This window comes from Arvicola amphibius, chromosome 11 (assembly GCF_903992535.2).
Source record: "Arvicola amphibius chromosome 11, mArvAmp1.2, whole genome shotgun sequence".
NCBI classification, from domain to species: domain Eukaryota; kingdom Metazoa; phylum Chordata; class Mammalia; order Rodentia; family Cricetidae; genus Arvicola; species Arvicola amphibius.
In genome coordinates, this window is record NC_052057.2 from 2261584 (window position 1) to 2289162 (window position 27579).

The window sequence follows — 27579 nt, forward strand, 5'->3', positions numbered from 1 at the left end:
TGCTCTTGAATAATCCGTTCGGACTGGGAAGCTTAGATTGCTGCACTGAGGAGAACTGTCTGCAGTGCTGTCTGAGCTGACCCGAGGCTCACTAGGGTGAGCTGGAGAGAGCTGTCTGCAGTGCTGTCTGAGCTGAACCGAGGCTCACTGGAGTGAGCTGGAGATGGTGTTGACTGAATCTCCCTCAGCGGTGCCCAAATAGGACCCGCGCTTGAAAGAGGGGCACCTGGCTCCCTAGTTTACAAAGAAATGTGTCTTGTCTGTACTTATACTTTGAGGAAATTCAATCAAAACACACAAAAGAAAGCTATCTATTTTATGTCTGAAAGTTTTAACCAGTTATTACCTAATTTGGTCCTGACAGTTCTAACGTCTCTGATTAATAAGCTGCTGCATTTTCCTGAACAGCTGTGCTTATAATGTAATAGAAACAAAATGTAGAAACAAAAATATTCTTTATAGTGCAAAATAATTTAGCTTTTAAAATTATTTAGATTTAGCTGTGTGTCTGGGCTAATGATAATTTTTATTTACTAAACTTTTAGTAATTATGTAACTAGCTATAATTTAGATTCTTATAAATGTAAAGATTAGCAGAATAAGTAAAGCTTCTGTTAACTGATCCTGAGTCAGACATTTTCCCATTGTGATATATGTGTCACATCCACTGACTTCTTAGTGGATGGTTAAGATGTCGTCTCTGTTTTAGGAAGAATTTGGCTATAATGCAGATACCCAGAAGCTGCTGGCTAAAAACGGAGAGACTCTTCTTGGGGCCATTAATTTTTTCATTGCTAGTGTGAACACGTTGGTGAATAAAACCATTGAAGATACACTCCTGACTATAAAGCAGTATGAGAACGCCAGGTGGGTATCGACTTTCTCCGTGTGGTCCATGTGCAGATGATTTGTGTTTAGTTAAAGGTTTGGGTTGCAAACAAAAGAAACGTACTGTCCAGTATGGGAAGAGAAAGGGTGATGGCTGTGTCTCAGTGCTTAGAGAGCTGGGTGCATAAGCCTCGTGTTGTTCAGTCCTGAGGCCCGGGTAATAGCAGAGCGAGTAATGTTCTCTGCCAGAAGACAATGTACTGGAAGGTTAGAGGTTGGTCCTCAGAAATAAATATCTAATTAGCGTATGGGTCCAGTGCCCTCGGCGCTCAGTGCTGCCACTGCTTCCTGTGTCTTCGCTTCCTGTGTCCTGCCAGGCCGCACTCTGGAATCTGCCTAAGGTTGTCTGTAACTGTGCTATTGGTGCAGCCAGTGAGAGCAATCTGACCGTTTCCATGGTGTTGATCCCTCACGTCCATTTATCCCAGGTCAGACTCTGCCGAAGGCTTTCACATTTGGCCTTAGACATAAATATTTCCCTTTACTTTATTTAGTAGTTGTTTACAATACAGATTTTCCAAATATGCCTGTCATGATTTTGCTAAGTGAGCAAAATGTATGGTAATAAATACTTGTAAATATCTGAAGCGTTCTTTGAAGAGTCCCACACTCAAGCTTTAACTCCACATGTAGGTATCTCCCGTGTGTCCTGATGCTAAACTCATTGTCAGCCGGCTTTCTGGCAGTGCTCTCCCAGCACTTGGAAGGCCGACTTTCTCTTATGTTTTCACAGCATGGTTGAAGATGGTGCTAAGTTTTACCTTGTAGGAGTAGAACTTGACCTTTTGACCTCTTGCTCTAGCTTAATGGCAGTGCTTTGAGATCTCCCAAAACACCTCACCGTTCTGTAGTTGGGTGCCCATCCTTAAGAATATATTGTCTATGCGTCACACAGGCCAAAACCCAAAATATGTGGAAAACTTAAGTTTTGAGCATAAAATTTAATTTATTAACATGATAAAATCAGATGGTGAGAAAAAGGAATTGGAAGCAATCTGCCTGTGGAATATTCTTCACTAACACTGACTGACATTGAAAGAGGTGTCAGTAAGATATCTTGTGACGGAACTCCCTTCAACAACACGTGCAGTGGGTTTTCAGTCTGTTTAAGTCCTCTCATAGGCATTGTGGCTTTCAAAAGATTCATTTTGCATATGAATAAAAGCTTCATTTCTATACTTGCTAAATTATCTGTGATAATCATCCACAGCGCATACTCGTCTATCTTTCAGCTGATTTTCAATCTTTTTCAGGTTTTCTAGTACTTACGAAAATAAAGTTTCTTGTTTGAACTTCCTGCCTTCCAAGTGCTGGGGTATAGGCAGGTGCCACCGTGCCCAGCTCAGCTCAGAAACGTTCACATTTGATTTATAGGAGCAGAGGAAGTCCACAGAGCTCGAATGCTTGCTCACCTGTAGTTTCAAATGCCCAATCGGCTTTCTCTTCATCTAAAATTTGGGGCTGAAAATGTAGTTCAGAGATCATGTCTTGCCAAGCACTCTCAAGGCTATTGATTCAAACCCTAGCACAACAAAACAGTAATATTGTAATTTTTAATAGCATAAAAACGTTAATGTCTCATAATGAAGAACAGTTTTTACATATTATAATGAGAACCTTAAAAGACGATGTGATATCAGATCGCAGTACGTACAGTACATTGATTTGTTTGGAACCTTTGGAAACCTTCAGACAACCTCATTCGTGTGCTTGTCAAACCAATGAAGATCGTCTCATAACCATCCTTTTTAATTAGCTTGGGATTCGATTTCTGTTTGTTAGCTGAGAACGTGGTTAGTTGTAACACTGGGACATTGGCTTCTAAGGAATAGTATTAAAGAGACCAAACTACAAAGTTTTAAGTAGCAGAGTTTCTTCTTTGTCAAAACCAGAATTTACTGACCTTTGGGGCAAGGGCCACTCATTTGATCAGCATTAGAAGTGATAACTAAGGCCCTTGCTGGGTGGTCTGTTAACCCCCGCTTTCATTGTGCACAGTGCTGCCAGCCCTCTGGTAACCCCGTCAGCTTTTCTCCACCTGCACCAGGGAGGCTTTTCAGTGTGGACACCTGTTCTCCACATAGTAACAGGCCCAGGCTGGCAATCCTGGAAGGCTGAGTGCCCTTCGAGAAAGGTTGCAGGGAAGTTTTGCTTTGATTCCACCTACAAAATGAGTGTCAAAGTTAAAGAGTGCAAGGTCAGTATTGTAACTTCTCTTATATTTCAGTTAATCATCATAGTTTTTAGGAAGTGCGGCCGAGGTTTGACGGGCGCCGTCACATCCCAGTAGTCTAAGTTTGGCTCTACTGTTTTGTCTGTGTGCTTACTTTAGCTCCTCTTTTCTAATACTGAGTTTTCTAAAGGTTTTAATTATTTCCCAACATCATATAATATGTGTATGAAATTATGTGTTACTTGTTGTTCCCAGTCATAGATGAAAAATGGGAACACAAAAAAATGCAATACGCCACGCAATGGTGACACACGCCTTTAATTTAATCCCAGCCCTCGGGAGGCAGAGGCAGGGAATCTCTGTGAGTTTGAGGCAGCCTGGTCTACAGAGCTCGCTCCAGTGAAGACATGGTAACAAGTAAAAGATGGTTTGGCTTCTGAGCCCATGGGTCTGACTAACTTGTTCCCAAGTTTGTCCTGCCCCTTGGCTTTTGATGTCTGTCTTAATCCCCATCGTCTTTATTCTAGTTCTGAGACTCATGGCTTGCTACCCACAGTCTTGGGACTGGCCCGTTTTCTCATCTGCTCCAGTCCATGCTCCCTTCTTACCCTTACAGCTTCCCACCCTGAACGATGGGATTGGTCAAATCACAGTTCTGAGCTTTTTACTACTTGTTTCTGCTGGCTTATATCTGAACTGACTATCAGGAAACGCGGGGCTGCCTACTGTCTTGACTGAAATTTTTCCATTATTGTGTACTAATTTTTGATTCTAATACACGCAATTAATTCACAAATATCTCCCTGTGCCCACACTATTCTCTTCTTGGGACGTTCTACCAATTTCATCAACCTAGTAAGCTTTTACATCCTTCAAATTCTGATTATGCTGTTTTTGTTCTCAGAAGTGTTTTCTCAGCTATCTAATCAATCCCCTTGTCTGTAACAACAACTTGCATTGTGCTGTTTCTGTTGTAGTGGAGTCCTAGCTTCTGGGATAAACTCATCAGCTCACCTGAAACCCAGCAGGGCTGACTCGAGAACTGTTGCATGGGTCATGTATTAGTGAATGAACAAATGATCCTCACCAGCCCAGAAAGATCTCGTTTGTTAAATTTAGTACAAGTTAAAAATAAACTGGGCTTAAACCCTGGGCATAATGCATATGCCTTTAATCCCAGCACCTGGGAGGCAGAGACAGACAGATATTTGACTTCCAGACCAGCCTGGTTTATGGAATTGAGTTTTAGGATAACTAGAGAAATCCTGTCTAGAGAAAAATTAAAAACAAACAAACGAACAAACTGGGCTTGGGCTGGGTATGGTAGCATAATGCCTTTAATCCTAACGTTTAGGAGGCAGAGCCTGGGAAGGTTTAATCTTCCCCCATCAACACCCAAAGCTGATATTCTGTTTAAAATACCCCTTGTACACTTTCTCCCTGTACATAAAACTATTTAGTACATCATACATATATATATATCGTACATTAATTTATTTTCCCCAAGCAGGGTGTCTGTGAGTTCAAGACTAGCCTGGACTACATAGTAAGTTCCAAGACAGCCAGAGCTATACAGTGAGACTCTGTCTCAAAAACCCAAAAATAAATAAGTGTTCTTCATTCTTTTTTTTTTTTTTTTCCGAGACAGGGTTTCTCTGTAGCTTTAAAACCTGTCCTGGAGCTAGCTCTTGTAGACCAGGCTGGTCTCGAACTCACAGAGATCCATCTACCTCTGCCTCCTGAGTGCTGGGAGTGTTCTTCATTCTTGGACTGGAGATGTGAATCACTCTGTTGATTCTGTTTTTTTGGGTTTTTTTTAAAAAACTAAATTAGAAGTCACTTGCTTCTTTTCCGTTGAGTGCTGAACACTTCAGGCAGTGGGCAAGTCCCTGTCCCCATACAGTACTGCACTTCCCCGGGGCTGACAGAGGTGCTGGCAGCTGCTGAGGTCATGGCGTGAGGCTGGTGGGGTAAAGTACCTCATGGAACCAGGCCACAGTGCTCTGTCTCCACGCTGCTGTGACAAACATCCGTCTAGCATTGCGCCTTCATGTGTGCCTGTTAAACCCTGAAATGTGGCCTGTGTGGGTTAGAGTGTGAGGTGCTGAGACATACACAGTGGCTCTCCAAGACTCCCTGTCCAGCCCCAGATGTAAAGTAGCTCGTTAGCAGTTGTCTGCATGCATTGCGTGTTGCAGCAGTAGTGTCTTCTGCATGCAGAGTAAAATAGATATTATTATTTACATGTAGCTATTAGAACATTTTAAAGTGCATGTATGACATCAGTGTAACTTCTCTTGCTATCCTGCTGGGGCCATCTGAACTTGGCTGGTCTCACCCACTTGGCCTCCTCAGTATTAACCAGTTTGCAATAAGGATAGAAAACTGCTTTTGAACTTGGTTTGACATCTTTTGGGGTAACTTTTTTAAATTTAAGTGGTTGCTAAATGTTGAAAATTTTGTCGGCTGGGGGCGCAATAGTCAATGAGATTAAGAAGCAGCTCCTCGCCTATCCGTGTGCTGCTTGTGAGTACACGCATTGTGTACTCACACATGTATCATGCATGAGTGCTGGAGAACGAAGCCAGGGTCTCACAGTTCTAAAGAAGCACTCTAGGACTGAGATCCCCAGCCCCTTTGAACATTAATAGCCTTTTATTTTTAGAGAAGTAATGATTTCAAACACATCAAGTACAGACTGTGTGTGCATCTTCCGTATCTACGTATTACTGTTCATATGAGGCCGAGCGCTGTTTTCTAGCCTTGTCTCCAGACTGTCTCAGTGTTTTCTGGCATGCATCATAGCTTTTCTTCTTTTCAGGATTGAATATGATGCATATCGCACTGATTTGGAAGAGCTGAATCTTGGACCACGTGATGCAAGCACTCTACCAAAAATTGAGCAGTCACAGCATCTGTTCCAAATACACAAGGAAAAATATGATAAAATGCGTAGTGATGTTTCTGTCAAATTGAAATTTCTTGAAGAAAATAAGGTAAATTCATTCTTTGCTTTCTGGAAGCTTTCTGTGGATTTTTAAAAAAATCACTTAAAACAAAAAATCAATAGAAAGTATTTGTTTCTAACAACTTTTCATGACAGTTGCTTGAAGGAATTTTGTTTAAAACCTTTATAGGTACACAAAACATAGACTTAGCCTTTCTGTTATGAAAATCATCAACCATACCATCTTGTGCTTTCATAAATAACAACTGGGAGTCAGAAAATGCTTGAGTTAAACTCTGATCGTGAGATCGATATTGGTAGCAAGTACTTTAAGTTGTTAATAAGTTGTTAAATAATGGAGCTTTTACCAGGCTTAGTGGCCCGTGCCTCTAAGCCTAGCATTAGGAGACAGAGGCTGGTGCTGGTTTCGTGGTTTGCTTGTTTTCCTTGGGTGCTCGGGATCGAATCCAAGCCCTGATCATGATGGGTGCATGATCTACTACCTAGCTGTCCTGTGTGTGCAGGATCAGTTCCTGTGTCTGATGTGTCTTCTGAGTGAGAGAGCCGATAACAAGCACAGTGCAGTAGGTGTGCTCAGCCCTGTGAGTGTGAGTCCCGCGTGCAACAGTTCCTTTCCGTGTGCTGTTTGCAGCCTCTGAAGTCTTGACGACAGCCTGCAGCCGTACTTGCTTCCGGTGCCCTCTTAAAATTGGTGTGACATCAGTGTGTTACTGTAGTGTGTACCGGAGATAGCTGCTTTCCAAAGTGAGGAGGCTGCTGTGGCTCACAGGTGCCGAGGTTTCAGTAATGAGTAGTGGATCCCTCCTTCCTTACTAGGCCCACCACTGCTTTGGTTCTCTCTCCTTCCTTTAGTTGTGGTAGGTTTGGTTTTGTTGTGCTTTGTTGTTGTTTTGAGACAAGGGCTCACTATGTAGCCCTGGCTGTCCTGGAACTTGCTATATCGACCAGGCTGGCTTGGAACTCATGAGATCAGCCTGCCTCGTGCATATGCCACTACACCCAGCTGTTGGCTTTATTTTTGAGACAGAGTTTTGGTATATAGAAAAAAGCTGGCCTTGTATTCACGATCTGCTCTGAGCCTGAGTTATCAGCTAAGCAGGCTTGTGCCCCATGCCTGGCTTTAGGCCCCACTTAAAGATTCTACTGCCTCCCAATAGTGCCGTAGGCTGGCAGCCAATCTTTTAACACATGGTCCTTTGGGGACATGAGGATTTAAGTTGTCACAATTATTTCTCTTTACTTCTCCCAGAAAACTAATATTTATATTCTCCCTCATGACACCAAAGGGCTATGCTAAATTACTCTCTTCTTGTTGCCTATAATGTTTCCTTAGAAACTCACAGTGACCATAAAACCCGCAGATGATATATTTCCTAGGGATCTCCCAAGTCTAGAAATGTCATTCCATCTTTGAAGAAACTGCGGGTGGTGAAAATACTCACCTGGAAACAACACAGCGGCAGGAAAAGAGGCCTAAGTAGATCTCCAGACAGGCTGCCCAGCATGATCGCACGACACTCGTCAGCTTAGTAAGAGCATGCTCATCTCCAGCTCAGATGTGTGAATCAGTTCCGTTGTTCAATATTTTGGTGGACATTATTATATAAGTAGTACATATTTGTGGACATTATCATTGTGTTTAGTACTTAAAAGAGGCATGCTCTACAGTAACACGTATGTGGACGCCTTCACGGCCGGCCAGCTCATCTCTTGAGTTTTAAATGCCAGTCAGATGGATCTTATCAATGCCTTTGTCTTGTAAGCACTGAAAACATCTCCACGATGGGAGTGCCTGGAAGTTAGTTACAGCTTAGAGGAAAAGTGTGGGTGTGGGTGGTGGTGCAGGCCTTCATCCGGGCCTGGGGAAGCAGAGCAGAAGGACCTGCTGTGCAGTAGAGGCCGGCATGGTCTGCAGAGCAGTTCCAGCCAACGCTGTGTAGAGACCCTGTCTCGAAGATGAATTCAGTAATTAAAAAAATAAGGTTGATATTTCCCATTTTGTAAGGAGTCTTTTATGGCCAAGTGGAGTACTGGGTAGCTGAAGCCCAGCTGTCACAGAGGGGCACTTCTGCAGCAGCGTGACAGGGACTGGGAACCAGGTAGGAAAAAGCGTGCAAGGGATCTTCTGTTTAAACCAATGTCCAGCTTGAAGCAAGGATGGAATATTGAAGGGGAGATAATAGGAAGTTGGCCATGTTCAGAGTTTAGAACAGAGCCGGGCTTCCATGACAAAGGTTTGGGCATTACTGGAGAATAATGTCATTGTGTCTGTTCTTTTTTACTGTAAAATATAATAGAAAATTAGCCCTGTTCTCATGGGTTTTGTGTTCTGAGATTATGTCTTCATCTTCGGAGGCTGCTAGAACAAGTACCGTAGATAAATAGTTTATAGACAGAAATTTGTGTCACTGGTCTCTAGAGTGTTAGATCTGAGGTGGAGGCATCGGCAGACTTGATGTCTGGTGTGGTCCTGCCTTTGGCTCACAGATGACTCTTTCTTGCTGCACCCTTACCCAGTAGGAAGAGAAAGGGGTCTCAGGCTTCTTTGAGAAGGGAACTAATCCTTTCATGGGGAATTGAGACCAAACACCACCAGAGGCAACTCTGTCCTGCCATCTTCTTTGGGTGAGGATTTCAAAATGAATTTAAGGGGGCACAGCATTCAGGCCGTAGGGGGCACAGCATTCAGGCCATAGCAGCATGGTTGTCACCAGCTAGACTTCAGAGGGAACAGTAGTCAGTGAGGTCTAAAGTAAAGTTTTTATAGAAACCGATCTTTTATCTTTTACTTAATGGTTCAAAATTATGAGATACTGTCAAACTGTTAATTTAATCATTATCTATAATTTAAGACTTAAATTTATGAGACCTTTTGGGGTTGTGTGGTTGGGCAACTTTCACCCACCTTATTTTTAATAGTGAGAAAACAAAAGGAGGCCTAGGAACTGTCTTTCATACAGTTGGCCTCCTTGTCAGCTTTCATTTCGGTTTTGTTCTTCTGTTAAACTGTTTTGGGGGTTTTCTGTCCTGCCCGGTTCCCGCAGCATTTTTCAGCGAGGCAGTCACATCTTGCTTCTTCTGTGGTGGGCTCACAACTGCAGAGGGATGGGCTTCCTTCTTCCCAGAATTCTCCTGTTCTCATAGACCCACCTCTACTTCCTGTCTGGTTTTCCCACCTCTACTTCCTGCCTGGCTACTGGCCAATCAGCATTTATTTCAAATATAATTGACAGGATACAGACCAATGTCCCACAGCACTTCCCCCTCTTTAAAAAAAAAAACAAAAAAACCAAGAACTCTGAATCTGATATCTTCTATTTAGTTTTTATCCTCACCATTAGCCATAACAACTTATAACCAACATTCTAAACAAAACAAAACATCCATAGTCCATTTTGGGGGAATATGGGTGTAGTTTTCCAGGCTACTTCCTGCTGGTTGGGGGTGCTGATAATCTTAAATTTAAAAAATTTAGAATTTTTTTTGTGAGGCTTGATCATCTCAGGCAGCAGTCTTGACTCTGTTCTGGATGTAGAACTCAGACATCTGGGCCATCTGCTCCTATTGGATTGGCCACGGCATCGAGGTCAGTCTGTCCCATACTCAGTTAGAGGCTAGTCTGAGCTATAACGTGAGACCTTATCTCTAACAGACAAAATGAATATCAGGCTGAAGCAAGCCCAGATAGCTAGTGCTGTTGTCAAAGATAAAGGAAGCACGCACTTTGGATTTTATCAGGCGTGGGAGGCAGGGGAACTGAAGAAGTGAGACTGCTTGGGTGTGGGGTTATCAGGAAAGAGAGAAGTGCATCTTAAGTGTCTAATAATTTTGTTATCTTTGAAGATGCACTACTCAAAGAATATAATCTACAACTTGGTTAAAAGATGAAGCAAAGTTTAAAAATTAAGTAAAAATACAAGCTGGTTTGCTTATCTTAAGGAATTGTCTTCTTGTAAATGAAAGTGAGGTGAGCATGTAAGGTGCATTGTTGGGGTCCATGGGGAGCGGGAGGTGCTGGTGTGCTCAGCTCAAAGGCCACAGGCGCTCGGACCTAAGGAAGCTCAGTCCCTTGTCACCTTCAGCTCTGTTCACGTGAGAGTTCCTAGACCCAGTTATGTTGAAGCTTTCTTACTTTGGCCCGTGAGAACCAAACTGGACCCTGGTTTCTCTTCCGTGTCCCTTCATGTACCATCTCTTCCCTGATGCCCCACTTCTGTGCGCTCGCGTGCCGTAATACCGAGTACAAAAGTCTGTGTGTGTGCGTGCCGTAATACCGAGTACAAAAGGCCATATCTGAACTTGTTATTCGCCCTTAATAAGAACCTGCCTTCCACTTTAATGTGCGTTTTCCACCTTCCCACCCCCTGGCATAAAACTACAGAATCTGTGTCAGTCTCTGTGCTGCCCTCTGTTGGCCAGCGGCACTGGGTTCGCAGCAGTCAGAACCCATCAGCTAGAGTCCTGGTTTCCCTTTTCTTCAGCGCGTCTCTCTTTAGACCTTCAGTTAACGTAGTCTGAGGTATTTTGTGACCTAAAGCAGCTTCTTTACCCATCATTTGTCCTTTCAAGGCTCAAAACGAAACATAGGCCTCTTTAGTAAAAAAGAAAGAAAGCCAACATTTCTGGTGCTCTGTGAAGTCTGTGAAAATAGGTATTGTCCTCCTTTAGCCGTGGTGACATTCAGAGATGGTGCGGGCATTCTCCAGCACAGCGTGTGCATCCCTCCCAGGATTGGAAGTCCACTGCAGGAACTGGTCATGGTGGTGAGTCACCAGGAGAGGGGAGGGTGTGACCGGACAGGTTCTCTGGTTGTGTCTGTCTTTCCGGGCCCACTGGTGATGCAGAATGAAGCAGATTAGCTCTAGCAATCCAAGTTTGTTTTAAACAGCCCTGTGTGCTGGAACCACTGAGGATGTGAGAAGCATGCTGTGGGGCTAACTTGAGGCTAGGAGTGTAGCCAGTGGTGGAGAGCTTTTCTGGTGTGCTCGGAGGCCTGGGTGCTGGAGCCGGGCACTGGGAAGGAGAAGGTAAAGAGTAATCACACTTGAGTGACAGGTGCTCTGGGCTGTGGACATGCTGAGGTGGAGATATTTGTGCAGAATAATCCGGTAAAACAGTTTGGGGATAAATATAAACAGTAAGGGTTTGTTTGTCTTTGAGAAAAGTAAAATTGCTCTTACTCTAAGACAGTGTTAACTAGCTCTAACCACCAATGAAGGTTTGTTAGCTTCAATAGCTTATATTTTAATAACCTAAAAGATGGCGGGGGATCAGAGGAAGATAGACTGGACTTTGGATCTATCTTGGAGTAACATAGTGAGTTAGTTTTGAAATGTGGTGATTTTCTTAAAAAATCAGTTCTTCTGAGTTGTTGTGTTCTTTTAAAAATGCTACAGAGTCCCAGGCAGCAGCTGTAGGCAAGCAGCAAATGCTATAAAGTCCCAAATGGTGGTAGCAGGCCATGTGGCGGCAGACAGTGGGCCCTGCGAGCAGCCAGTCCCAGGCAGAGAAGGCTGCCGGTCTTAGAGCGGTGGCCTGAGCAGTGGTGGCGGCCCATGTGGTGGCAGGCAGTGGGCTCTGGGAGCAGCCAGTCCCAGGCAGAGATGGCTGCCAGTCCCCCGAGCAGTGGCTGGTCCCAGGCAGGGAGACACATGGCGGGCTGGCAGAAGACAGAGACATGGTGAGGTTGAATATTTATTCAGGGGAGTTATGAACGGGGAAGGGGGAGAAAGAGAGAGAGAGACAGAGACAGAGACAGAGAGACACGGAGAGAGAGAGACAGAGAGAGACAGAGACAGAGAGAGAGAACAGAGAAAGACAGAGAAGGGGAAGCAGAGAAGTGGGGAGAGAGGCAGAAGCGAAGCTGCCTCTCCGAGAGGAAGATGGAAAAAGAGAGCAAGCTCAGACCAGAAGCTGAAGATCAGCCTGCCTCAGCGGATGGGGAGGGAATGGGCATGGCTTGTCTCTTAAAGGGACATGGACCAAAACCATAACATGAGTCAGAGGTTGGTGTGACAGTAGTTGTTTGTACTCAGTGGTTTGCAGAAAACAGGAACATTTTGGGGCGTGATTTCTTTGTTCCTTTCTATTATGTCAGGCAGGTCCTCTACCACTGAACTCTCTCCCTAGTCCTGGAATTTTTCTTTTGTGTGTGTGTGTGTGTGTGTGTGTGTGTGTGTGTGTGTGTGTGTGTGTGTGTGTTGAAACTGAGTTTCTCTGTGTACCCCTGGCTGTCCTGGAACTAGCTCTGGAGGGCTGGCCTCGAACTCAGACCCATCTCCCATCTGCCTATATCTCCCGAGTGAGTGCTGAGAAGAATTTCTTTTCTAATACTAAAATATCATTTCTTTTCCAATGCATTAGCACCTGACTTCATGTATGGATTATGAATTTAATTTTTTGGAGAAAAATTCAGAGGCCAAGTAAAATGGTCGGGCAGAAGAAAGAGTGCGTGGAGACTGGCAGTGTCTGACAGGGTCAACATGCGGTGCGCAGCTGCTGCTGTGTGCCTGCGACTGGGCACATACTTGGCAGTAGCGGGAAGTGCAGCACTTGTGAAATTTAGGATTTGGAAAAGTTAGAGAACCAAATATCCCTTGCTTACCACACATACCTTCAAGGGCAATGCCACTTTGTGGTTGTTTTTTTTTTTTTTTCCTACAGTACTGGGATCCAAACCCAGTGTCTTGCTGCAAAACCACAGTCTCTGCTTTCAGCACAGACCTCTGGATTTAAAATGATGGTTATGCCAGAGTTTAAGGAATGCATTTACCATGACCTAGTACATACTAGCAACAAAGGAAGCCTCAGACTTTGTTCTTGACAATAACCTTGACTTGACCTTGACTTGACCTTTTGGTTCTCCTGCCTTCACCTCTGAGTGTCAGATATTAGGCACGGGCCACTAGCCTGGTTTGTGTGGTGCTGGAGAGCGAGCCCAGGGCTGTACATTGTGGACAAGCACTCTACAAGTACATTCTTGGAGTGTTTTTCCTGTTGTCAAAAACAAAAGAGCAAGGGAAAAGGGGGGAGGGAGGAAGGGAGGGAGGGAGGGAGGGAGAACTTTGGCGTGTGTTCTACCGTATCCTTGTCAGTGATTCCCTGTACAGTTTTTCTACAGCTGGACTGTGAGTACTTGGTATAGCCACTCGGTAGGTCAAGTGAGACTAAGAAATGAGATGAAGAATCTTGCTTTTTTTCTAATAAAGTAAATGAGTTAGAGTCCTGAGCACATAGACAGCTAGTGTGTGGTGGCGAGCCCAGAAAGAGCTGTCATGGTACCCAACAATGATACACCTTCATTTGGCTTCTGAGAAACTCCTTCTCCATAGCACATTTCATCATGGACTTCGTAATTTTGTGTTGCTGTTATTCTTTGCTTTTCACTGAAAAACATCTAGTATATGCTATTCAAGTAGCGTTACAGATGCTGATGCCACCCAGTAAACAAGAATTGAATATAAATGCTCCCCTCAGGCCTTATAGTCTAGTGTTAGAAGATGACTTAGTCTATAAGTGTGTGTATAAATACGTGTGCATGTACATATATACATTTACATGTGTGTCTATATCTGTGTGTGTATGTGTATACATATACACTTAAATCTAGTTTCCCTATAAGACAGACTGCAGTGTTTGTCTTTCTTAGTCTGCCTTTTTTACATAACCTAATAATTTCTGTTTTTTCATTTAAGAAAAAAATCTCACTTTTCTCACAGCTGAGTAGAATTCCATTGACTATAGGTACCATGTTTTCTTTATCTAGTCATCGGCTGATGGGCATGAGGTAATTCTGTTTGTAGCCGTGGCGAAGGGCAGAGCAATGGATGTGGAGACACAGATACCTCTGTGGTAAGGGTTGGTGTCCCGGAGCCTCCCCAGATTCTGTGCTACCTCCAGGAAAGACGTTTTCATTCTGGAGGGTGGAGCTGAACAACACTCATCCTGCCCCTTTTGGGGTCTCACATTCCTGTGGCCCTTCTTCCACAAAATTTCCTGAGCTGTTTGGTTATCTTCTTCTTTGAATCTTCATAATAACTGCAGCCCCTCACAAAAGCTGACAGCAGCAGTAATTTATAGACACAGACATAAATGTTTACAAGAGGTGATGGAATCCTCATGACTTGAAACCAGGACTGCTGATGGAAGGAGGAAGGGGCGTGGCCTGTGGCAGCATTATTTGTGACATGAAATGATAAACATCACCAGGCTGGACCTGTTGGCGCACACCTTTAATCCCAGTACTCAGGAGGCAGAGCAGGCAGATCTTTGTGAGTTCGAGGCCAGCTTGGTCTACAGAATGAGTTCCAGGACAGCCAGGGGTGTTACACAGAGAAGCCCTGTCTTGAGAAAAAAAAAAAAAAAAAAAAAAAACACAAAACAAACGAACAAAAGAGGGGGGGGGGAGGGAGATTGATCGCCAGTAAAGGTCTAGCTGAATAAACCATTTCATTCAAATATTAGAGTATTTTACAACTATAAGAAACAAAGAAGGATTCTATTGATGGAAAGACCCCAGAACATTCTTGAGTTCAGTATAAATAGCTTTGTATTCGGTACCTTCAGAGTCTTCCTGTGTAGCTCAAGCTGGCCTCATGTTCATGATCATTATGCTTCTGGATTATAGGTGTATAACACTGTACCAGGCTGGCACCATAACTTAGTAAGAAACAAAGAAAGAATACATAATCATGTTTTATTTATTTGCATAAAGGAAAATGGAAATATTAATAAAATCAATTACTTAGGGGGAATATAGCTGTAAACAGGAAAGTGATACATATTAAATTGGGAAGGGGCGGGCATTGAAACAGGCTTCCTCTGTGTAGCCCTGACTGTCCTGGAATTCACCCTGTAGACCAGGCTGGCCTCAAATTCAGAGATCCACCTATTTCTGTCTCCCAAATGCTGGGATTAAAGGTCTATGCCACAACACCCAGCCATATTAAAATGTTTAATGCATATAAATGTTCTACCTAAGCCAGAAACAGCTGCAATCTCAGTCACAAGAGGCCAGAGTAGGAGGACCCTGAGCTCTAGACCAGCGTGTACAAGATTGTGAGATGAGGAGATTCCACCTAGAAAGCCACAGAAGCAAAAACCAGTCTTCAGCAGGTGAGGATGCTTGCCACCAAACCTGAGGACTGAAGTTCCGACCTAGAGACCCACACGGCGGAAGGGGAATTTACTGCAGGTTGTCCTTGGGCGTGTGTGCCAGTGCATCTGTGTGCACACACAATCGATGTTTAAAATAACTGTGCTTCTAAGGAGAAAGGAAAAATACGCACAGTTAGAAGGCCTTTTAAATCTTTTAAATAAGTCTCAAAATAGAGTTCTATTTTCCAGTAGCCTGAGCCTGTAATTCCTGCTTTGCTATAAAACCTGATGATCAGTTCTTTGCTAAGAATAGTAAATGAGCTGATGCAAGCACACGGGTGACTTCAGTCATTCTTAAAAATGTAGGAATCACGTGAAGAAAACTCTGCACATGTGGTGTTTCCTGTCCGTGGTTAAATACCTTCCACATTGTCCCCTGTTAGTGGTTAAATGCCTTCCACATTGTCCCCTGTTAGCGGTTAAATGCCTTCCTAATTGCTGTGGGGGGATGGGATTGATGTTTATGGTTGTTCCTTGTGTTTCCTGGCTAGTTTGTGGGACTTTCTGCTGCAGTCTCTCTCTGAACCTCTGTGTATTCCCGTGCTCTCAGACTCCTCTGGCAGGTTGCTGCGAACTCTCCCAAACTTATGCAGCTTCATTTCCTGTAGAGCTTGCCCGTTCTCTCCCCCCATGGCCACAAGCCCTTCTTCAGTGAAAGCACTTTGTGTTGTGTGATCACACCTAAACAGAGAGCAGTTGTGGGGGGAGGGACAGAATCTGTGTGATCACACCTAAACAGAGAGCAGTGGGGGGGGGGGGACAATCTGTGTGATCACACCTAAACAGAGAGCAATAAGAGGGGGACAGAATCTGTGTGATCACACCTAAACAGAGAGCAGTTGTGTGGGGAGGGACAGAATCTGTGTGATCACACCTAAACAGAGAGCAGTGGGGGGGGGGGGACAATCTGTGTGATCACACCTAAACAGAGAGCAGTGGGGGGGGGGGGGGGCAATCTGTGTGATCACACCTAAACAGAGAGCAATAAGAGGGGGACAGAATCTGTGTGATCACACCTAAACAGAGAGCAGTCGGAAGGGAGGGGGGCTGAGGGAGGGCACTCAGTACGAGTCAGAGTGTAGAAGGCTGCGGACATTCTCGCCTGCAGAGAGGGAAGCTCTGCACTCGGTTTGTCTGTTGAGATGTGTTCTGACCGTGTAGTCAAGGCTGGCTTCAGAAGGATGAGCTCTTGAGATGCTCTGCCACAGCCGGAAAACCTGAGGCTGCAGATGCTCACCCAGCACTCAGAAGTGTGTGTGTGTGTGTATTCAGAATGTGCCCTTGTAGACTCAAGTCCCTTCCTTGCAGCACTGCCCTGCCCGCCCAGACTTTCCATCACTTACTTCAGTTTCTCCCTTCCATGGCACCGCTGTGGTGCTGCCTCATTGCCGCCCACCATGTCTTACGACCTCTCACCCTGACATTCTACTCATCTGTAATTTGCTGAATCTCATCCTGATGAGTAAGAAAATTGAGATGATCCTTTCTGCCACACTTGATCATATTGTCTCCTTGCTCTCACTCCTTTCCCAGTGTCCCGTGTCTTGATAATTTTTCTCCTCTGCCCACAGCTGCTTTAGCCTGAAGGGCATATGAGCTAATGATGTGCTATTTCAGGGACCTAGTGGAGGGCCAAGGGGGCACTTGTGCCTCTGCCTGTTCTTCTGATGTCTCCCTGGAAAGATCAATTACAGACAAGGAGACACAAAGTATCAGTTTTTGCTGTGGGACAATGGTCTTGTACCCTGTAAAGGTTCGTCAGTTGTTCCAGTTTAAAAAAACACTGATTGGCCAGTAGCCAGGCAGAAAGTATCGGCAAGGTGACCAGAACAGGAGAATTCTGGGAAGAGGAAAGGTTCAGTCTGTAGTCGTCACCCAGACACAGAGGAAGCAAGATGAGAATGCCTCACTGATAAAAGGTACCAAGCCATGTGGCTAACACAGACAAGAATTATGGACTAAAGTAAGAATTAGTTAATAAGAAGCCAGAGCTAATAGGCCAACCAGTTTATAATTCATGTAGACCTCTGTATGTTTCTTTGGGACTGAAAGGCTGTGGGGCCTGGCGGGACAGAAACCTCTGTCAACAAATGGTGCCCAATGTGGGGTGCCAATCTGTTGTAAGAGCCCGCTTGTTCATTCCCTGCTGCTCAGCCCCGAAATAAGCACACAGAAACTGTATTAATTAAATCACTGCTTGGCCCATTAGCTCTAGTTTTTTATTGGTTAGCTCTTACATCTTAATTTAACCCATTTCTATTAATCTGTGTATTGCCACATGGCTGTGATTTACAGGCAAGGTTCCATCCAGCATCTGTCTCCAGTGGGGCTATGTGGCTCCTCTTGACTCCACGTTCTTTATCCCAGCATTCAGTTTAGTTTTCCCTGCCTAGCTCTATTCTGCCCTCCTGTCAGGCCCCAAACAGCTTCTTTATTCATTCACCAATAAAAGCAGTACATCTGCAGAAGGACCTCCCACACCAAGTTTTGAAATAGAGGTGTGGAGAAAGAAGTTAATTCTTGGTGTCCTAGTAGTTGGGACCTCTTTCAGGATAACCTGCTGCACCCTTTCTGTATATTCATCTCATCTATTGCTCCAGGATTCGGGTATATTTAATGTGTGCCTATTCCCTAGACTCATTGGGAGAGCCAGTAATTACTTTGAAGTGCCTCACAATATGACTGTATTTATTAAGATTAATAACTTATTTTAACTGGGTGATACCTATTGTTAGACTAATTCTCTGAATGAGAAGGGGTGTGTAGGGCTGGAGACATAAATCAGGACTGTGTTCTCACAGCCTTGCTGTCCACGGGGCAGTGCCCACCTGCAGGACTTCAGTAACCTCATGTGCTCGTCTCCTGCTTCTCAGCGGAAGAAGGTGTCCACTTGGCATCATCTCTGAGCATGCTCTTTAAGAAAGCCGCTTCGCTCTGCCTCAGGAGCGTTGGTGGTTGTCTTGTCCTTTGACAATTGAAGCATTGTGTGGTGTGTGTAGGCCACTGGGCAGCTGGTGCTGTGACGGCTCTGTGTAGATCTGGTTTGTTCCCTGGCGGATCTTCATGAAAGGTCTTTGTAGTCGAGCACACAGTGATTTAGTGTATTTCATTTTAAATTGCTTTCTTTCTGATGTTAAGTTTTAAAAGTTTGTCAGATTTGTCAGCTCATTTTTGCCTGTAGTAGTTATCCTCTTTGTTCTAAGACTCTACTTTTGTTGTCTTATCAGTTTTCTAAACATAGTAGTTCAGGAAATTTTCTCTGCTTTATATATACAAAAACACTTATGGAAGCTTAATGTTGGGGTAGCAGTAGTTTAGGGACAGAGTGGCTTGCTTCACACACAGGCTGTGGGCTCCATGCTTAGCAGTGCACACGCACATACAAACACACATACAAATGTACATACATGCAGAGGTACATACACATGCAGGTATAATATTGTATTATTCTTATAATTTTAGAAACTTATCCTCTATGCTAGCTCCTTGCCCCAGTTTCACTACTCCAGAGCATGTTCTGCCACCAGTGTTTGTTTCAAAATCTTGCTTAGGTTTTCTGAAATGCTTACTGTCTTGTGAGTGCTGGCAGGCTGCACTAGGTGAGTCTTCTGAAATGCTTACTGTCTGTGAGTGCTGGCAGGCTGCTAGGTGAAAGAGCGTGCAGCCGTCCAGGAGTGCGGGATTTCCAAGTTCCTTACACTCCAGTCTGTCTTCAGGAGATCTAACCTTAGGCATTTTTCTTGACTTTATAAGCTGAGATGTTTTTGTTTTGTTTTTCTTTCTTTTTCTTTTCTTTGAAGATTCTTCAAGGGGCTGGTAACATGGCCCAGTGGTAGAGCATTTGCCTCAAAACCCGTAAGACCCTGGGTTCAATCCTCAGTGTTCATCCCCCCACAAGAAACAGGTTAAGTAAAGAAATATAAAATTTAATAAATTTAATTAATGCAATATTTTATAAAATAATACTTCTGTGTAGTGTTATAATTTGTTGTATGGTTGTAGTGCAATTATTACAAGGCCAGCATTGATGTGGGATTTCCTTCAGTATGCTGTGATTACCATTGATTAATAAAGAAAACTGCTTTGGACCTATAGCAGGGCAGAACATAGATAGGCATGGAAAGCTAGGCCGGGAGAAAGAAGGGCGGAGTCAGAGAGAAACCATGTAGCTCTGCCGGGGACAGGTGCCAAAACTTTGGCTGGTAAGCCACAGCCACATGGCGATACACAGATTAAAGAAATGGGTTAAATTAATATGTAAGAGTTAGCCAATAAGAAGCTAGAGCTAATAGGCCAAGCAGTTACTTAATTAATACAGTTTCTGTGTGGTTATTTCGGTTCTGGGCAGCGGGAACCAACAAGCAGCCTCTCCTCCTACAGCATCCCCTGTGCACACCTTCTACTGGTAGCTGCTTGAACCAGAATATTTACACAGACACACACACATACACAGAGACATGTATGAGTCGCTGTGGTGAAAGAACCCAGCTCTAAACATAGAATTGACTTCAGTTACATATATGCCTTTGTACGTGTAGAACCACTTTTCAGTGGCCCTGCGTTTGGATCATGCGTGAGGTCCCGCATGGGACTTTCCACTGGAGTCAGAATCAGCACTTAAAACATGGATTTTGCAGTATTTGCAATAAAGTTTTTAAAAGTTATTTTAAAATTGTTTAGTGACTGCTTTTCTAATACTACTTAATTACATTTTTACTTGATAATGTTTTTTCTTTATGTGTGCAGGGGGTGGGGAAGGGAGTGCTGACCACGTATACATGAATGCAGAGGCCTAAGGAAGACCTCAGGTATCCTGCTGTGTGCTCTCTACCTTCTCTCCCCCTGCAGGATTGGGTTGTTATAGGTGTATATTCAACCGTGCCCAGCTTTCTATTCTTCTCTCTTTCTTTTCCTTTTTTATTATAGGTGCTAAGGTTTTGAACACTTACCTTCGTGCTTGCCCAGGTGCTAAGGTTTTGAACACTTACCATTGTGCTTGCCCAGCAGGTACTCTTCCCACTGAGCGATCTTCACAGCCTAGCGTCTCTTTATTTAATAACCAGAGTCCTCTGTGAAGTACCAGTCCCTGCAGTGCTGAGTCCGTCATATGAACGAATGCGCACCATAATGCAGATAGCTAATGAAGCAAAAAAGCAGGCCGCCCTGGTTCTAAATCAGTAAATGTGTTGAGCTTTGACTTTGATTTACTAATTTTTGAGTGGATAAATGAGTTAATGTTCTTATTTAAATTTATGTCTGGTTTTTAAGACATTACTACCAGAACTAAACGTGTCTAATTATAATACTTCGTGTTGGCAGGAAAAGCTGACCTGGCTTGGCACACGAAGAGGCTAAAACTGCTAAAGGAAAAGCAGCCTGTGGTGCGGGCCTGAGGTGGAAGTCTGCGCTTTATTTATATTTGGGAGGCCTTTGCTTTGTGGCTTTCCCGTTGCAGCTTCAAAGCTTTGTGCTGTTGTTGACTGTCTTCAGCAGGGACAGCCCAGAGTGCTTGCTTTAGATGGCATTTACACATCCACCTGCTTTTGTGGCTGTGGGTGTCACGTTGCTTTGTTGTGAAAACACAAGCAGAGCTCGGTCCTAAGTGCACCTTTCTGTGGCTGTGCGGATTCAGTTTCACTGTGGGAAGGGAGGTGTTTGGGGCACAACAGATGCCCCTGTCAGAGCTTGTGGGCTGCCATCTCCTCTCCAGCGTCTGCCTGTGTCCCGGGTGTCACCTCCAAGGCTAGGGAAAGAAGCTGTCGTTATAGGACACTTGTGGCTTCGATGGAATTCTGCAGGTGTGGCTCCCTTTCCCTGGTGCCGTGGGTGCCGCTCTCTGCAGGTTCAGCACATGAACTGAATTCCATGTTCTTCCTGTCTTCTCTTTCACTGGAAAGAGTATTAGGAGTTAAATTTTAAGTCAAGAAACATTTGTGGCCCAAATGACAGTAAAGTGACCAGTTAAAGAAACTGGACTTTCACAGTCAAATTACATCAACCCGTTATTGCTGTATAACTCAATTCAAAATAGAAATGCAAACGCATAGGCCAAGTAGTGCTTTCGATAGCACAGCAAGGTGGAGAGTTACTCTGAGCCCTTGGTGGTCACAGGTGAGACAGCCCTAGGAAGAGGGGAACTGCACTGTGGGAAGTGTGTAGATGGCGGTTTCTTCATAGAACACAGGGTTCCTGCAACTCATGCATGTTGCATGTAATCAGTCGCTCGTTTTCTTCTGTTAAACATTACTCCTTTTTATGGGAATACCCCAATTCATCTCATTCCTGGTGGTTGATTGAGTTGTTTTTACTTTGAAGCTATCACAAGTGAATCAACCCCTAACTCTAATTCTAGCCCAGCCTGGCCTGAGCGCCCGTGTGAGTCTTCCGTGTGCACCTAGGAGCGGATTAGCTGGATCACAGTTGATCGTAGGTTTAGCTGTTGAGAAACTGATGAACGACTCCCTTCACAGATGCAGACTGGAGAAGTTTAGTCCCTTTCATCTTACCCATGGGGTCACGGTGTGGCACTAATGTAGATTTTCCTAGTAGCAGGATATGGGGCATTTTTCATGAGCTTATGTAGCCTCTTATATTCCTTGGTAAAATATCTATTCAGTCTTTTGCCTACTGGATGTGGGGGTATTAACATCTCACTGAATTCTTTATATGTTCTGTAATTAAGCTCTTTACGTGTTTACCTTTCGTCCTCATAAAAGGGATAGGTGTCTGTGTGTGTCTGTATGTGTGTGTGTATGTATGTGTATGTGTCTGTGTGTCTGTGTATGTGTCTGTGTGTCTGTATGTATGTCTGTGTGTGTATATGTGTCTGTGTGTGTCTGTATGTGTGTGTGTGTATGTATGTGTATGTGTGTCTGTGTGTCTGTGTGTGTCTGTGTGTCTGTATGTGTGTCTGTGTGTGTATATGTGTCTGTGTGTCTGTGTGTGTATATGTGTCTGTGTGTCTGTGTGTGTGTGTGTTTTCCTGGGCATCAGATCCAGATACCACACCTGTAGAAGAAGCTCTCAGCCATGGTGGTGGTAGAGTGGGCTGAGAGCAGATCAGGTTAATATCGAGACAGATAGCAGATGCAGCTGTCATATCACATTGGAAATTTCTCTTTCTGCACTCAGTATCATAGTTTAGGTATTTTTGCATCATTAAAATTATTGGATTCAGTTTGGGTGGATATTGCACTGGAAACCTCAGGAAACAACCTAATTCATAGATCCTCATGACAACTAGGTATTTTATCCAGAAAGATTGATAGGTGTAGTGTTCCTTGACTAAACTGTACTCCTGAGAGTCTGGGCTGCCTCAGTGGCTAGGAGCTGCTCCTCCAGAAGACTGGGGTCCTCCTCTGCCCCACCCAACCCCGGGGTATCCATGTGGCACACGCACGTAAAAAATAAATCTGAAAACAGTTTTGATGTGTTCTTGGTGTCACTGCCACTACTAAGTAGTTGGACGTATATGGAAAGTTATATGAAGTTTAAATAAACTGACTTTCTGGGCAGCATTTGCTACTATTTGATTGCTTAAAAAAAACTATAGCATTTTAAAATATTCAGCCTACCCAGATTGATATAAAACTTAGTCTTTTTTTTTTCTTTTTTGTTTTGTTTTGTGTTGTTGCTGTTGTTTGAGACAGAGTTTCTCTGTGTAGCAGCTCTCGCTGTCCTGGAACTAGTTTTTAGACTAGGCAGGCCTTGAACTCACAGCGATCCCCCTGCCTCTGCCTCCTGACAGCTGGGATAGAGGTGTGTGCCACCACCACCCAAACTTAGTCTTAATGCTGCCCGTACCTGGAGTTGGTGTTGTGCTATAGTATGGCAATTGTTGACAATGTTTCCCCTTCTGTGTCTCACAAAGTTTTAAATATGCTTAGCCCCAGAGGGAATATGATGGTGTTAGTTAATAGTCTCAATAATGTTGTTTGGAAATTATTAATGGGGCTCAATATTAGCTTCTTGGTAGAGCACTCCCCTCACCAAGCATGGGTTCTGGGGGTCTATCCTCAGCAATGCAAAACCAAAATGCCCTAAGCTGCTGATCTGCCCCTTTAAGTAATGAAAAAGTCACTAAGAGCTTGGTGACCTCAGCAGACATCATATACTTGGTGTTTGTGGGTGTTTCCGTTATCAGAATAGTCTTAGGTGACCCTTGAGTTAGGAAGTCTCACTGCGTGGTCTGCTGCATGTTCTAACGCTTGCCTGTCGCCCCGCCCTGTCCGCAGGTGAAGGTGTTGCGCAATCAGCTGGTCCTTTTCCACAGTGCTGTTGCTGCCTACTTTGCGGGGAATCAGAAGCAGCTCGAACTGACCCTTAAGCAGTTCCACGTCAAGTTGAAAACCCCTGGAGTGGACGCCCCATCCTGGCTTGAAGAGCAGTGAACTCACCCGGAAAGGAGCGAGCAGGGTGTTGTTAAACAGCTAATAACCCTAGTCAGAATGAAGTGGTGTTGGGGAAGCAGTGAGGGAGCACCGTTGCAGTGACTCTTGCACAGATAGCTTTTATTTTTCCCTTTTCATACCCTAACAATTGAGCTGTTAAATCTGAACAGAAGGTAGGTGATTTTTATGTAAACATGATTACATAATTTCTATAATTCTAAACACAATAATTTTCCTTTTGAGAAATCCTTTTTGTATTGTGAAGGTTGGTGGCTATTTCTATAATTTGAAATATTTAATATAGATTTGCACTGATAAGATAAAAATTCAAGGCTTTTGGTCCTAGAAACGAGGACCAGCTATAATTTTTCAAAGGAGGTTTACATGATTTGTATCAATGTCAGATATTTTATATATGAATATATCCAACATCTTTGAGAAGTTCATGTTTGTGTATTAAAGAAAGAAAGCTATTTTGCAGAGTAAGTTATATGGCGTCCTGCAGCGTCCACAGAAGGGACCGCTCGAATGAATGATTGATTGGCTCATAGGTTTGTGGTAGATACCTTTTAAAAATTAATCTGTACCACTGTAACTTTGGTTAGGCTTTTTTAAAGACCTGGGAATCACACTGTCAAAATTTCTATGACGTGTTTTAACTTATGAACTTGACAGTGTGTCAGCAATTTTGATTTATAATGAAACCTTCTTAAGGGAGGTGGATTTTTTATTTTGTTTTCTACATGTGGACATAGGAATGGAAACTCTTAGTGGTTTCTAGAGTAGTGATTTGTAGATTAGAAAGCTAGTTTTCGGGTAAATTCCGTTTTGATAGAAGAGAATTTCCAGACCATGTTCCTTGACTTCCATGTGTGACTACCAGTTAAGCCTTAAATCACAGATACGTGCCTTCTCAGACGCAGTAATCTTGTCCCACCTTGTACAGAAACCATGAGAAACCCCTACGGAGACCGTGTGATTGTCTGTTCTTTGGAGAAGAGCACAGTAGATGCTGGGATTCTTGGTCCTCATGAAGCCACACTTGAGGTGCGGTTGGTGAAACCAACTTAGGAGTCTTTTGTTGGGTTTCTCTTAACTCCTTTTGAAAAATGGGACTAAGGGAGAGTTTTTCCCACCTGGGTAATGAAGAGGTTGTTTGGTACGGAGGCCATAGGAGGGGAGGCCAGCACTGTGAGTCCTGTGTGTGCAGTTGGCCTGTCCACTGTCGGGGCTTCCTCCGTGAGGTAATCCTGTTTAAATGTAAAGTTCCTTTGATTTTGTCGTACATATAAATGAGTATTTGGAGAGCTATTACTTTATCTGCTCATTCCTGTTGTGTTGAAATGAAGTACTTAAATCACTGTTATACGCGAGCTTTGTAGCCTGTACAATGTGTTATACATGTCCAGATGCCTCTTCGCTGGCTTTTTTATTAATAGATCTGTTTGGAGTGCTTAATACAGTGTAATGTGATTGTAAGTCATGAACCTATTTTAAATCATTCCCTCCTGTATATTTGTACTCTGAAAGAGCCTTATTTTATTCTTCAAGCAGAGTAGCTACTTGTGATGGTTATTCACACTCCCCAGAGCGTGCCTCTGGTGTGAATTTTGTATTCTTATTAAAGTTTCTGCTGCATTATCTTATTGCCCTGATCTCATAAATTTTAAATAGAAGTAACTGTTTGGAGCTTCAGAGAATATACCTTTTCCCCGGTCTTCAGAGAGAAATTGTGCTTCTTTTACTTAATTAATCATGGTCGGTAAGTCATTCTTTCTTTCAATCTGCATCTCTCTGGAGCTGAACATGTCCAGACTCACCACAGTTCAACAGCTGTAGCAAAATTAGACTCATGGGTTAATGTTTTTTTTTTTTTTTCAAGAAAGCTACAAATAATGGTGATTTCTGAGTAGTGGGCACCTGTGCAAAAGAAGTAAGTGTAGCCTAGGACCTGTTTCTAGAGGAGAACACAGGGCCCTCGGGGTGCATACACACTTTAAAGATGGTTCTGTTTGGCTGGTTCGCTTTCTAGAGTGAATGTGTCCACTTCCGCCTCTGGGAGCACATGTGGGAACCAAGCACATGCTGGAACCGAGCACATGTGGGAACCGAGCACATGCGGGAACCGAGCACATGCGGGAACCGAGCACATGCGGGAACCGAGCACATGCGGGAACTGAGCACATGTGGGAACCGAGAACATGTGGGAACCAAGCAGATGTGGGAATCGAGCACATGCGGGAACCGAGCACATGCGGGAACTGAGCACATGCGGGAATCGAGCATGTTTTTTAAGCAGGATGTAGAAAGCCAAGTGATCTTGAATCAGCAGGAGTCACTTGCGGGTGTTACAGCTGGAAAGGGAGCTGCTGTAGAAACAGATAAAGGATAAACAAGACCTGAGGATTTTGGTGCGTGGTGCCTCGGGACAGTGAGGGATGGCTTTTCTCACATTAAAATAGAAATATTCACGGAAAATACAATGAAGGAAATGGTTTGCCAAACTCTGCTGCAGGCTAGCTAGCCAGTGAGCTCTGCCCAATTCTCTTGTCTCTGCTTCCCGTCTCAGGCTGAGTGCTGAGGTTGCCAGTGCACGTTGTCCTGGGCCTGTGCCGCCGTCCAGCCCCTGTTCTCTTAAATAGAATCTAAGAGGGACCCCAGACCTGCAGAAGCAATGTGGCTGAGATCTGTGAGGTTCCGTTGCATCCCCCATGGGCCAACCATATTGGTAGCACCCTGTACAGCTGTCTGTCTCTTCTTCCTCCCTCCCTCTCTCTCTTCTTTCCTTCCTTCTTTTTGTGACAAAACTAACATTTACTCATGACAAAAATTCCATCACATTTCTTATTGAAAATCTGCAGATGAATTTATAATAATGTTGGATTTAGCACTTCATGTTTTACATGTACATAATAAAAGATGGTGTCTTTAGCAATGCTATTCTGCTTCAGCACAAGTCGGTGTATACAGTGCCGGACTGCCAAGAAAAGACAAAGGCCACACTGAGAGCAAATGAAGAAGTAAATCATTATCTGCTCCAGATGCACCATTGTCTGCTTAGGAAATCCCACAGAAAGCCAGATAAGGAGTTCAGCTGTCCTGCAGGATACTGTGTTTTCATCTCATACCTTACCCATGACATTAGGGGTTTCTGAACTATCGTCCATAGTGCTAACAAAAATCTGGACACATAAAAAATAAAAGTAAAAATTTAAAATCTGGGCATGAATACTGGAAACTTCTAAATTGTTGAGAGAAAATGAATGAGCTCTAAGTCAATAGAGAGATACGGTAGTGGGTTTGAAAGTCAGCAGTGGTAGGACCATCCTTGTTTCTACTCACCAACTTCTTCACCCTTCCACCGGAGATGGATGAGCCCAAGCCAAGGCAGATAAAATAAGGATACAAATCAGCCACTTATTGATAAATCGTGACATGTAATTTGAAATGGTTCTTTGGTGTTACGTTTTTTCAGTTTGTTGAAGATAGGTACAGAAAGGCGTAATGAGATGGCTCTGCCTGCTCATTTTTAGTGGAAGAGAGTCGAATATCCATCGCTACAGGGTGGCAGCATCATTCAGAGCTGATCAGCAGTTTGATTTTCTAATCAATTGCTAATGCCAAGAATACAGCTTTGTATAGGCATGTAGTATAAAATGGCTCAAGTATGTTTGGGGACATTTCAGAAATTGTGGGAAGTTCTGTCCTAATAATCTCAAGCCAAAATTCATCGAATGCTGCTTTGTATGAAACTGTAAACAGCTGTTTCATTTTATTTATTATTTTTACTTTGTGGAGCTTGGGGGTGGGGCTCATGAGGTCCTCTCTGACCTTGAACTTGCTGTGTAGTCAAGGATGGCTTTGAGCCTCCTGCTTCTGCTTCTCTAGTGGAGGGATTGTTGGCAGGCCCAGCATCAGACAGCGTTTAAATGGTTTGTTTTAGATTTAGTTATTTAGTGATACGGGTGTTTTGCCTACATGTGTATATGTACACTGTGTGTGTG

General features: G+C 43.8%; 1 protein-coding gene across 4 annotated transcripts in view; it reads left to right on the forward strand.

The window, feature by feature from the left end:
* Window positions 1-25216, forward strand: part of Arfip1 (ADP ribosylation factor interacting protein 1) — a 69807-nt gene extending 44591 nt beyond the window's left edge. For all 4 annotated transcript variants that reach the window (XM_038347902.2, XM_038347900.2, XM_038347904.2 and 1 more), the window contains 3 exons: window positions 710-867; window positions 5883-6057; window positions 23420-25216. In XM_038347902.2, coding sequence (XP_038203830.1) covers window positions 710-867; window positions 5883-6057; window positions 23420-23575 — 489 coding nt within the window. In that variant the 3' untranslated portion in view covers window positions 23576-25216. The remainder of the gene's footprint in view (window positions 1-709; window positions 868-5882; window positions 6058-23419) is intronic.
* Window positions 25217-27579: the final 2363 nt, after the last annotated feature.